At 68.7% G+C, this 12,494-nt stretch overlaps 2 protein-coding genes across 2 annotated transcripts in view; one reads left to right on the top strand and one right to left on the bottom strand.

The window, feature by feature from the left end:
• RTKN (rhotekin) overlaps positions 1–2,724 on the top strand; it is a gene marked incomplete in the record, with an annotated part of 26,650 nt that extends 23,926 nt beyond the window's left edge. The window contains 2 exon segments of the mRNA XM_034772372.1: positions 556–660; positions 1,620–2,724. Coding sequence (XP_034628263.1) covers positions 556–660; positions 1,620–2,026 — 512 coding nt within the window.
• A 2,849-nt stretch (positions 2,725–5,573) lies between these two features.
• The window catches only part of LOC117878396 (drebrin-like), a gene marked incomplete in the record, with an annotated part of 16,034 nt that continues 9,113 nt past the window's right edge, over positions 5,574–12,494 (bottom strand). The window contains 9 exon segments of the mRNA XM_034772559.1: positions 5,574–5,582; positions 5,760–6,496; positions 6,762–6,882; positions 7,504–7,578; positions 7,935–7,989; positions 8,134–8,285; positions 9,427–9,504; positions 9,805–9,942; positions 10,962–11,036. Of these exon segments, the coding sequence (XP_034628450.1) occupies positions 5,574–5,582; positions 5,760–6,496; positions 6,762–6,882; positions 7,504–7,578; positions 7,935–7,989; positions 8,134–8,285; positions 9,427–9,504; positions 9,805–9,942; positions 10,962–11,036 (1,440 nt within the window).

Here is a 12,494-nt window from a genome sequence, read left to right as displayed (position 1 = left end):
AGGGGGGGGCACAGCCTGAGGCCGGGGGGGCACAGCTGGAGCCTGGGGGGAGCGGGCTGGGGGGGCACAGCCTGAGGCCGGGGAGGCACAGCTAGAGGCTCGGGGGGGCACTCTGGGCCTGGCAATAGGGCCAGGCCCCAGGAGCCAGTGGGAGCCCAGGCCCACGGGGGGCAGAGCCAGGCCGACGCAGAGTGGGCTGGGGGCCCTGGGCAGCGCAGCGAGTGGGGCTGGGAGCTGTGTTCTGGGCTCAAACACTGATCCTGTGCGCTCAGGCCATGCCATAGCCGGGGCGGGCAGCTGGGCCTGCCGGAGTGCCCGGGTGCAGCCCCCAGCGCGTCTGTGTGTGGGTAAAGGGCACCGGGGGCTGCCCCAGAAGCCGGGGCAGAGGGGGGATGAGGCACCAAGTGCAGCTGGTGTCAATACACAAAGCAGCCACATGGGGGCAGTGCACGTCCATCCTTCCCGGCTGGCATGTCCAGGGCACAGACACCCCGGGCCTGGCCCCCCGGCTGCTTGGGGGGCTGTGGAGTGACCCTGCCCCTCCCCTCCCTGCAGGCCAGTGGAAGCAGTGCTGCGACGAGCTCATGAAGATCGAGGTGCCGTCCCCACGCAAGCCCCCAGCCCTGCTGGCCAAGCAGGGCTCCCTGTACCACGAGATGGGTAAGGGGCTCCCCCGCGGTCCCTGTCCTGGGGATGGGCGCGGAGGGCCCAGCATTGGGGGCAGGCTGTCTCTGGCACGGGGGAGACTGGGGGGGCGGGCCTGGGCACAGGGTCTGTGCACTCTCAGTCTGTCTTGGCTTCCTGTCTGCAGGGCCCTTGCCCGCTCTCTGCTAACCCAGCTGCTGGGGGGGTGATCCCCCCACTCGCTGCCCCTGTCTGACTCACACCCCTGGGTGTATGTTTCTGTAACCACTCCCCTTTCTCTCCCCTCCTGGCGCTGCCCTCCCTCCCCTTCTTTTGCCTCTGTCCCTCCCCCGGCTGCCCCCGGGCACCAGCTCTGCCTGGCCCTGCGGTGCCGCCCGCGGCCTGCGAGGGGCTCCTGCTCCAGGATAACGCCGTCTCCGCTGAGATTCGGGCGCTTCTCTCCTCCTATTACAGTGACAGGTGACGTACGGGCGGGGGGCGCATGGAGCTGGCCTGGCACAGGCAGGCCCAGACCCCACCAGGGCCCTTGCTCCAAGTGGCCTTTATCTGCAGTACCCCCCCTCCGCAAACACAGGACCAAATTGGCCCCCCCACATGCCTGTCGCCCCAGGGACCCCCCCCGTCTCCCGGGGCAGTGACCAGCCAGGGTCACGTCTAGGGAGCAGGGCAGGAGCGCTGTCGGGCGGGGGGGCCTCTGGGCTACTGCAGCCCCAGCATCTCCCAGCAGGGGGTGCTGGGAGGGGAGCGGGGTAGGAGCACTGGCTGTGGGGGGAGCTCTCCACTACTGCAGCCCCAGCATCTCCCAGCAGGGGGCACTGTGGGGGGGAGTGGGGCAGGAGCCCTGGCTGTGGGGGGAGCTCTCGGCTACTCCAGCCCAGGCCTTCCCCAGCTGGTGGCGCTGTGGGGAGCGGGGCAGGGGTGAGCTGGTGGTTCTGGGAGACGTTTCTCCTGACCCCCACCTCCTTGCCCCATAGCTATTGAACCTGTGGACGACATTGAGGCCGTGACGGACATCCTGGCGCGGCGGGTGACGGCCCTGGAGCTGCGGCCGGACCTGGGCTGCCCCCCATGGCTGTCTCTCTTCGAGGGGCCCCTGCTCAGCGCCTCCCAGGCCAGCATCACTTCTGACACCGCCAGCGCCAGCCCCTCTCGCTCACGCCAGTCGTGGGGCCGGCCCCGCACGCTCTCCCTGGACGCCAGGCTCAGCACACTCAAGGGGCGTGCTGGAAAGGGCCCCGCCACCGCCCTGCGCCCGCTGGCCGGCCCCCCCCACTCCAGCTCCTCCAGCAGCAGCAGCACCACCCCCGAATCGGAGCGCCAGGGCCGCCGCCCCACCCGTTCCCCCCTGGATCCCCGCAGCTGTCTGCAGTCCCAGGTCTGAGCAGCACGGGGCGCCGGCGCCTGCACCCTGACCAGGACAGGAGGTGACAGGGGAGATGCCCTGGGCAGGGGCCCCCTCATGGCCCAGCCAGCCCCACGGCCCCCCTGCTCAGGCAGCAGCCTTGGCTGGGTCGCGGTGTCAGTTCTCCGTCCTGAGCGGCGGCACCTCCCCACCCCGTCCTCCCGCTGAGCCCCCGGCGCGGGGACCTCGCTCACGCAGGGCCAAGGGACCCCACGGGGGCCTGGCTTGTGGGGAGACCACAGCAGGGCCCGTGCCCCTTGTTCCCACCCGAGCTCCCTGGCATCCGCAGGGGAGGGCTGTTAGGAACAACCATCCCTGCCCCCAGCCTGGGGCACAGGGTCCACTTGCTCCCCCAGCTGGGCTGAGCCCTGGGCCGAGGTGCTGGGCTCACCCCCTCCCCCAGGCTCCGCTGAGCAGAGCGGGAGCTGCCCCTGGCCCCAGCCAGACGCACAGGGCAGCCTGTGGGCTGGGGAGGGGGGGCCTGAGCTGTCCTCAGCCTGGCTTCAGAGCAAAGGCTGAACGCGGGGGGGCTTCGGGACAAAAAACTGGAATGAGGTTGGCCCAAGTGACAGGGAGGGGCCTGTGGATTCCCTAATTCCAGCTCTAACGGCTTCTTCTCACTAACCAGCCCCTGGAATTTGCTCCATGCCCCCCCCTTGCAGCTGCAGCTCCTCGCCCCCCCCCCATTGCAGCTGCAGCTCCTCTGCAGAGGTGTGCATAGCCCCTCCCCCCATGGGGCTGGCTCGCTGGGGGAGGGAACCGAGGCTGGAGCCACCTCATTAATATGCATTAAAATGTATTTAATGTTCCCAGACTCTGATTTGGAGAATGGTGATGGGCGGGGGGGTGGAGTGGGGCAGGACCGGCCCTGCTGTGGGGACCAGATGTCCTGATTTTATAGGGACAGTCCCACTACTTGGGGCTTTGTCTTGCATAGGTGTTTATTACCCCCCACCCCCGTCCCGCTTTGTCACCCTTGCTGGCTGGTCCCCCTAGGCCCTGCGGGGCTGGGCCCAGCCGCCATCCCCCACCCCATGAGCTCGGGCCCTGCAAGCAGCTGTGATGTCACAAGCAGCGCGTGGCCCATGGGACCTGGTGCTGCTTGGAGCCCCCCACCCCCACCCCCTGCCCTCCCTGGGTCCGGCGAGCTGGGGGAGGGACGCAGCTCAGCCCCCCATCATGGGGGAGCCCTTCCCCCAAGCAGGTCCGGGGGCTGGGCTACTCTCTGCTGTTGAGGGTGGGGCACTCAGCACCCTGCAGCCTCCAGCCACAAACCTGGGTACTGCCCTGGCGAGAATGGACGTGTGGGGGGGCTGCTGAGGGCTCAGGGGCAAGTGGTGTCCCCAGCAGGAGGGCTGGGCCATGCCCACTCTGCCCCCCGTGACTTGCTGATGAGCCAGCGTGGCTCAGTGACCTTGGGCCCCATGGTGGGGATGAGGCCAGGCACCCCAGCCCCATGGGCAGGGCGAGGGGCAGAGAAGCCAGACTTGCGGCCAGTTCCCACAGCTCCTTTATTAGGCCTTGGAGGCCACCGCCCAGGTTGCAGGGTAACATGGTGGGTTGGGGGCTCACCCAGCGAGCAGAGACTGGGGCGCTGGGGGTTCAGAGCGCAGGGGTTGGGCCCACAGGCACCTCCAGAGTGTGTGTGGGGGGAATTGCTGGTTCTTAGAAGGGCCCGGGGGGGGGCAATCTGAGCAGCCCCCCGGCGTGTCGCAGTCATACAGCCGAGCCCACGCTGGGGTCCGGCAGCCCCTGCTGTCTACGCAGTGCGGGGGGAGGGGCCTTCGACGGCCTCCCCCCCCTCCAGCGCCGCCTGCCTGGTGCCGCCTTGCAGAGAGACCCAGGCTGTCCCCTCTGCGGAGAGACAGGCACCTCAGCTTACAGGAGCCACTGCTGGGGAGTCGCCCCCCTCCCAGACCCCCCCGCCCCCCGCTGTAGGGCATCCCGTCCAGGCCACCCCTTCCCCCACCAACCCCGTTTCCAGGGAATCCCAGCCAGGGCAGCCCCATCCCCGCTCCCTGGGGGAGGCCCGAAGTGGGGGTGGCCCAGGGCAGCCTCATCCCCGCTCCCTGGGGGAGGCCCGAAGTGGGGGTGGCACAGGGCAGCCGCGGTACCTGCTGGGGGATCCCACGCCGCTTGCAGCTGGACCTTGGCACTGCCGCTCAGGGCGTCCTGCGGGACGAGAGGGGCACTGAGGGGGGGCAGGGTGCTCCCACTGGCCCTCCATGGGGCAGATACTCTGGCCTCCAGGGCCTGAGCAGCCTGGGGCAGGTCGGGGGGGGAGGCTGCAATGGGGCCACCTGCCCATGGGGGCCTGCAGAGGGAGCCTGAGCTGATGCCACATGGGAACTACCGCCATGGGCCTCAATCGGAGCCGGTTCTCCCCCCGCCCGATCCAGCCACTCCTCTGCCCTGGGGCAGATCAGAGCCAGCGCCCCCTAGAGGGGAAAGACCCTATGTCCCATTCCCCACCCCCCTACCCAGCCAGCCCTCGGGCAGAGTGGAGTTGACTCCTCTTGGAGGGGATGGACCCCGTGTCCTGAACTTGCCAGTCCCTGACATTAAAGTTCCTTATAGGTTTTGGCTCCGTTACCTTCTCTCCTGGCTTCGGCTCCGGCTCCAGCTCCAGCTCCCTGAGCTCCGGCCACCTCCTGACCTCCTGCCCTGCTATGCCGTTGTGTCCTGACTCCGGGAGGAGCTCGGCCAGGCTGGCCTCTGGCGCCAGGAGGGGCCCGTGGGAGGGCTCCAGCGGTGCCTCTCCACCTACAGGGAGACGGGTGAGGGCTGAGCGCCTGGCACTCACTCTGCGGGATGCCAAACTGGCTGCTGGGTTCCATCAGGCACCACGCTCTGCCAGCCAGGCTGATGGCAATAATCCCGCCGCCTCTCCCCAGAGCAGAACGCCCCCGAGTGACAGCCCAGCCAAGCAGCATTGCATGGTCCCCTCCCTGGGGGTTTGCTGCTGGGGGGCCGTGCCGAGCAGTGGGGACAGAGCCCCCAAGGGGTTTCCTGCTGGGGGCTGTGCCAAGGGGGGGGACAGAACCGCTGGGAGGTTTCCTGCTGGGGGCTGTGATGGGGGGGCAGACCTGCTGGGGGGCGGGGCTGGGGGGGGGGGGGGGCAGACCCGCCGGCCCAGGTGACCCCAGTGCTGGCTCAGCCTGGCAGCTCCCTGTGTGTGCGACGGCACCGTTCTGCCCCGAACACCCACCTGTCATGGGGTCCTCGCCTGGCCTGGGGGCTGCAGCCGTGGAGGGGCCGGGATGCCAGGGCCACAGGGGCGCGGACTGAGGCAGAGGTTCCAGGGAGCAGGACCCTGCGCTGGAGAGAACTGGGCAGCTTTGAGCCGGTTCCCCCCCAACCAGTGATGGGTTAGTGGGGTCAATCGGCACATCTGGGACACTGCCATGGGGCCCCTCAGATGGCACCAGCTCTGCCAGCAGGGAGCTCTCAGAGGGGCCCTGGAGTGATCTGGGAGCCATGCAAGGGGCATCCTCCTCCGTCAGCAGAAATGTAGCTGGAGGCTGGCTCAGAGACACTGGGGCAGGGGGTAGAGAGAGAAGAGCTGAAGAGTCAGCTTGTGGGGGGCTGGCAGGGGGTGGAGACCCAGCTCTGGGAGGGGGTGAGGGGCTGGCAGGGGGTGGAGATCTGGCTCTGGGAGGGGGTTGGGGGCTGGCAGGGGGTGGAGACCCGGCTCTGGGAAGGGGTGGGGGGCTGGCAGGGGGTGGAGTCCCAGCTCTGGGANGGCAGGGGGTGGAGTCCCGGCTCTGGGAGGGGGTGGGGGGCTGGCAGGGGGTGGAGACCCAGCTCTGGGAGGGCTGACAGGGGATGGAGATCTGGCTCTGGGAGGGCTGGCAGGGGATGGAGATCTGGCTCTGGGAGGGGGTGGGGGGCTGGCAGGGGGTGGAGACCCAGCTCTGGCATGGTGAGCAGGGGCTGGAGACCTGGGTTCAGCCAGGCTGATGGGAGGCAGAGTCATGGTTCCATCTGGGCTGATGTGGAACAAATCTTTGGTCCTGGGATGAATAGCTGGGGGCAGGGGCCCTGTCCCGTGCGGGCTGGTGGGGGATGAGGGTTTGGCCCCGTGCAGGCTGGTGGGGGGCAGGGGTTTGGCCCCAGGCGGGCTGATGGGGGGCAGGGGCCCTGTCCGGCATGGGCTGGTGGGGGATGGGGGTTTGGCCCCAGGCAGACTGATGGGGGGCAGGGGCCCTGTCCCACGCGGGCTGGTGGGGGACAGGGGTTTGGCCCCGGGCAGGCTGGTGGGGGACAGGGGTGTGGGCCTGCGTGGACTGGCGGGAAGGGCAGTCCTGCTGGAGCTGGACTCAGAGGGGCGAGGGCTGGAGGGGGCCGGGAGGAAGTCCCCCGGCGAAGCGGGGGGCTCTGGCCGGCGGAAGATGTAGGCAGACTCCGTCAGGCTGCGCTGGTAACGCAGGTAGGGCCTGTGGGGTGCTCCTGGGGGGAAAGCACAGAGGACACTGTCAGTCAGTATCTGCTTCCGCTGCCCCTCCCGCACCATCACCCACCACTGCCATGCAGCCACCTCTGGGGGCAACACGGCAGCTGCTTAACCCATAGGCCCCTAATAGCTCCCTCATGCCCCCAGCAAATGGCAGGCTCGGGTTGCAGGCGGCAGCACCAGCCTGATTGAGGGCTCCCAGCCAGGCAGCATTTTGGGCCAGGAAGTGAAGCCGAATCCCGCGCCGGGGCTGACACTCACCTGGCCTGACCCCCAGGGGCGAGGGGGGCGACTGGGCACCCGAAGTGGAACTGGAGCGTTCCCGCTGCCTGAAGAACTCCCGGGGGTTCTGTGAGCGCTGGGAGACCAGCGTGGCCGCCTCCTGCAACGCACAGAGAGTGAGGGGGGGCCCCGAGGGGCCGGGCAGGGGGCTCTGCATCCCAGCCTGAGTGGAGAGGAGGCTAGGATGGGCCTGGCCCAGCAGGGGGCATCCCGGCCGGGCGGGGGCAGGAGGCTAGGATGGGCCTGGCCCAGCAGGGGGCATCCTGGCCGGGCGAGGGGCAGGAGGCTAGGACGGGCCCGGCCCAGCAGGGGGCGTCCCAGCCAGGCGGGAGGCAGGAGGCTAGGACGGGCCCGGCCCAGCAGAGGGAGTCCCGGCTGGGCAGTGGGGCAGGAGGCTAGGACAGGCCTGGCCCAGCAGGGGGCATCCTGGCCGGGCGGGGGGCAGGAGGCTAGGACAGGCCTGGCCCAGCAGGGGGCATCCTGGCCGGGCGAGGGGCAGGAGGCTAGGACGGGCCCAGCCCAGCAGGGGGGCGTCCCGGCCGGGCGGGGGGCAGGAGGCTAGGACGGGCCCGGCCCAGCAGAGGGAGTCCCGGCTGGGCGGGGGGGCAGGAGACTAGGACGGGCCCGGCCCAGCAGGGGGCGTCCCGGCCGGGCGGGGGGCAGGAGGCTAGGACGGGCCCGGCCCAGCAGGGGGTGCTCTCTCTAGGCTCCCCCCACTTACCACGGCCTTCTCGATGGACTCGCTGCGCCGGAACCGGTCCCGCATGGCCTCCTCGTGCTCCCGCTGCTGCTGCTCCTGGGCCGGGATGGAGGAGAGACCCTCAGAGAGCCGAGGCAGCTCGAGGGGGCTGGGCCCCCATGTCCTCTCCCCCCAAGCTCCTTGCCCGCTGCCCGCCTTGGTTCATGCTCCTTCCTGGGGGCCAGATCCCCCCGCCCTGCCGGCTCCCAGCCGCAAGACGCACTGTGCCACCTCCTGCGCCTCCGTACTCAGCCTGTGCCCACCCCGGCTCCGGCGCTGCCCCCAGCCCCTCCCAGCGTCTGCCTGGCAGCCCCCAGCCCTTCTGTGGGAGGAGGCTCCCCTGCTCGGCCCCAGCCCAGTGCTGGCTGCCGGCTCCCTGACGTAGGGGCAGGACGGGTGCTGCTTCCACTCACCCATCGGGCTTTCTCCTTCCTCCGCTCCTCGGCCTCCAGCCGGGCCTGCTCCTTCCTGCAGAGAGAGCCAGGGACCCCGGGTCAGCCTAGGAGCTCGTGAGCCCCGGCTGGGCCCAGGTGCAGGGCTCCCAGGCAGGTCTGTGGGAGGGGGTGGGGGCGCCAGGCCTGGCAGCCCCATGGCACAGGCTGGGGGACTCACCTCTGCTCCTCGATCAGCCTCTCTTTCTCCTTGAACTTGCGCTCTCGCTCAGCCGCCTCTCTCTTCTCCTCCTCCATGCGCTCGCGTTCCCAGCGCTTACGCTCCTCCAGCAGCCGCCGGCGCTCCTCCTCCTTCCGCTGCTCCTCTTCCCTCTGGGCACAGCACAGGGCGCTGGGGACCCCAAACAGCCTCCAGAACCGAGGCCAGGTGCAGAGCTCCCCCCAACACCCTGGCCTGGCCCAGCCCCCCTGCCCAGACACTGCCCCCCCTTCTGCGTTTCCAACCAGCCCTGCTCCCAAAGCAGGGGCCTGAGGCGTCTCCCCAAGGGCAGTACTGCGGGGACGCACCAGGGGGCAGCATATACAGCAGCTTCATGGGGCCACATTCCCCCAGAGAACCTGCCTGAGACCCCCCTTCACTGGAACCTTTGGGGGACTCAGGGGGTCAGGGCAGGATCGGAGCCCAGAACCCCACAGGGATCAGGCTGAGGCTGGGAACCCAGAGCCCGGCCCCGGGAGCAAGGAGCACAGATGGATTCCTCCAGAGGCTCTCGAACCGTGGTGGTGGTGGTGGTCCGCGAGCTCCATTCAGGTGGTCCGCGGAGAGTTCCCTCTAAGGTGCGTGCCTGGGCAGCTGCACATGAGAGAATTAAGGGCCACCCACCACATGTAAGGTGAGGTGGTGGCCTTGGGGGGAATGGGGGTAGCTGGTAGGGGGCAGTGGGGTGAGGTGGGGGAAATAGGAGGTAGGTAGGGGGAATTTGGGACATGCAGGGCTGCGGCGGCCAGAGAAAGAACCCCCTCCTTCCCAGCCCAGCTCGGGGGGTGCCACGGCGGGGGAGAGAGGGAGAGATCCGCCCCCCTCCTTCCCAGCCCAGCTCGGGGGTTGCCGAGACTACGGATATTAAGATATGAGTTGTGGGCTTTTATTTGCAGAACAAAAAAAGTTAATTATTATTAAGTTTTTTTTAATATAGCACTTTTATCCAAAGCGCTTTACAATAGTTAGCTAACGGTACAAACAACATTTGGAAAGATCATTAAATGACCCGCCGAGACCCTCAGCGATTTTCAAGTGATCCGTGAAAAACAAAGTTTGAGAACCACTGGACCACTCATTCAGCATTCCCGCAGCTCCTGATGAAACCTCCCCTGGCTGCTCCAGGGGCGCTGTGGGGAGCGGGGCAGGAGCCCTGGCTGTGGGGGGAGCGNTGGCTGTGGGGACAGTTTCCGGCTGCAGAGGTGTGGGGCAGGGCCAGGGGGAGGGTCTCTTGGGACTGCGCTGTCTGCTCACCTCGGCCTGCGCCCAGAACGAATCCCGATTGGTCCTGCGGATCTCCAGGGCGGGGTTCGTTTTCCTGTAGTTGGTGCCCTGCGGGGAGAGGCAAAAATGGGTCCAAGGGGGGCTCAGAGCAGCCCCCTCCCAGGGACATCTCCATCCCTGTGCTGGGCCATGGCAGCTCAGTGAGGGGGAGGGTCCCAGGGTCCTGCAGGCGGCGTCACCCCCCCACCTTGCCCCAGCCGGGTTCCCGTCTGCAGGGAGCAAGCGCCAACACAGCCCAGGGGAAACCCCAACAGCCCCTCCCCGCACGCACCCCACAGCATCTGTCCGTCTGGCCCCAATCCCTGCACTTTCCCTCATCCCCTGCCCCCCGCCTGCCCCACCACTCACCACCAGTTCCTCAGAGCCGCTGGCTGGTGCTCGCCTGGAGGCGCTGCCCCCTGCTGGCGCGAGCCGGGACAGCACGCGGTGCAGCCCCTCCTGCGTCACCTCCTCGGGGCGGCGGGCACTCAGCACCAGGCTGGCCTCCTGCACGAGGGAGGGGAGGACAGCGTCAGCCTCTGCTCACCCAGGCCTGGGATACGGGGAGCCCCCCAAGGGGAACCCAGCACACAGCCTGGGAGAGGGGAAGGCGGCTCTCCCGGCCCAGGCCCTGGATGCAGCCTGCTCCATGCCCAGCTCCGGCCCGTGCCCCCCAGCGGGGCGGGCCGCTGGCTGGCTGGTTTGCAGCCTGTCTCTGGCCGATTCCTGCCCATCCCCCCAGCCCTGGCTCCATTCCCGGCTATTTATAGGTTCTTGGGCTCCAGATGGTTGAGACCGTTTCCCCCTGGCTGCCGGGGCCAGGCCGTGCAGGGGGCTGGGTGCCTGGGCTGGGGGAGGATGGGACAGACAGGGCCACTCACGGCGGCGGGGGGGCCACCCATGCACCCAGCTAAGGCTCCAGCGCTGGGAACGGGGAGAGACACAAACAACAGATGGGGCGAAGGGGGTTGGAGAGGGGTCCCGGCTGCTCCCCCACCCCCTTCCTGCCCGGGGAAAGCCCCCCAGCTCGGGGGCCAGGGAGCCGGGCCAGGGGGAATTGCAGCGGAGGCTGGGAACGGCAGCGCCGGGAATGTGCTGAGCAAAGCGTCCAAAGGCCAGGGCTGCCCAGGGCAGGGGTCCCAGCTTGTGGGGGCGGGAAGGGAGTGAGTCTGACGGAAACGAAGCCAAACACCAGGGACGTGGCTGGGAGAGTGGGGGGGGAGCAGCGAGACAGCACACCCCGGAGCTGAAACGGAGAAAAAGGCTGGACACACCCCACCCCCACAGCACCCCCAACTGGGAGAGGCTGGAGCTGGAGTGGCCAGGAGGCCCCCCACCCCCCAGCCAGCGCTCCTGCACCGCTCCCCACAGCGCTCCCTGCTGGGACAGGCTGGGACTGGAGTAGCCCAGAGCTCCCCACAGCCAGCTCCTGCCCTGCCCCCCCCAGCGCCCCTTTCAGACAGTCTCTGTGACCCCAGGCTCTCAATGCCCAAAGTTCCCTGTGGTGCCCCCGCCAGGCAGCTCACCTTGAAGAAGGCCTTGATGGCAGGCAGATGTCCCGCACAGGTCTGTCTGTAGGACTCCGGCACCTTCTCCCCCACCTGGGCACCAAGCAGACATCAGCTTAGCCGGGCAGCCAGTGCCAGCGCAGGGCCCCAGACCAGGCCAGCTCACTCCACCCCCTGCCTCCATGGCTGGCTGCCGTGCGCTCCCCCTGCAGCCCCCGGAGAAGGGGCCCCCCAGGAGAGACCCAGCTCCCCCTCCTCTCTGTGGATACAGAATTTCACTGAGCTCGGCAGGCAGTCCCTGCATTCATCGCCAGGGCTGGGGCTCCCCTGCGGGGCGTTGTCTGTTCCCTTCTTCAGTTTCCCTCCATCCCCTCAGTTGTCCAAGCGCCCATTTTCCCCCTGTCCCCCTGCAGACCCGTACATCCCCTTGGTTGTCACTCGGTCCCCTTAATCTAGGCCCCAACTGAGCCCACCCCCGCTCTGAGCACCCCGCAGCGTGCAATTGTCTCCGGGGTGCTGCCTGGAGCCGGAGAGCGCAGGGTCTGTCTGGACCAAGAGGGATGCCCCCTGCTCCGGATGGCGGGGCCCTGCTGCCCAGAACCACAGCCCTTGGGATGGTATCGATTCGCTGGGGGGCTCCCCCAGGCAGGAGATTCGCCGCCAGACTCTGCTCAGACAGCCCCAGGGCTGGGGGTGGGGGAACTGGCAGCCGGCCCCAATGAGCCAGAGCTCTCGGAACTGGGGAGTCAGGTGTCAGGGGCAAGAAAGCACCCCGATCTGCTGAGAGCCAAAGCTGCAGTAGGGGGAGCTCCCCGCACAGCCAGGGCTCCCGCCCCACTCCCCACAGCTGGGAGAGGCCGGGGCTGGAGTAGTGGAAGTGGGGGTGCTCAGTGCTTGCTGGCCCTCCAGGGGGGCTGCAGCTGCGTTGTGCAGAGCGGAGAACGGCCTGCGCCCCGGGCGGGGGCCATGTCAGGAACTCGAGTGCAGCCTGTGCCAAGGCACTGGGGCACACGTAGCTCCCTGCACCTGGGGCTGCACACATGGGGGGTGGAGCTGCGCACACCCAGAAGCCTGCAGGGGGGGTACACAGCCCAGACGAACCCCCCCCGTCGGATGCCAGGGGGCTGGGGGAGACAAGGAGCAGCTTACGGCCCCATATGTGACCCCCCTGCTGCCCCCGAACCCCTCCTGCTACCCGCCCATCCACTGAGTGCCCCCACCCTGCGCCCCCCCAACCCGCGCCCCCCTCGCCCCGCCCCAGTGAGCGGGAACGAGAAGCAGTTGTGGCTGCTGGGCCATGCCAGCGAGTGAGTCAGCGGGTGGGGAGGCCCCACGGCACTTGCTGAGGAGCCTGGGACCAGGCCGCACCAGCCATCTGTGATCCCCAGACAGGCACCAGCCCCCCAACCAGGGACCCAGCCCCCCAACCAGCCCCGGAACCCCCAACCAGGGACCCAGCCCCCCAAACCAGGGACCAAGCCCCCCAACCAGCCCCGGAACCCCCAACCAGGGACCCAGCCGCCCAACCAGCCCCAGCCCCCCAAACCAGGG

The sequence above is a fragment of the Trachemys scripta genome, chromosome 5 (genome assembly GCF_013100865.1).
Source record: "Trachemys scripta elegans isolate TJP31775 chromosome 5, CAS_Tse_1.0, whole genome shotgun sequence".
NCBI lineage: Eukaryota > Metazoa > Chordata > Testudines > Emydidae > Trachemys > Trachemys scripta.
The sequence above is the reverse complement of the archived record's forward strand: the minus strand, read 5'-3'. Positions and strand labels throughout refer to the sequence as shown.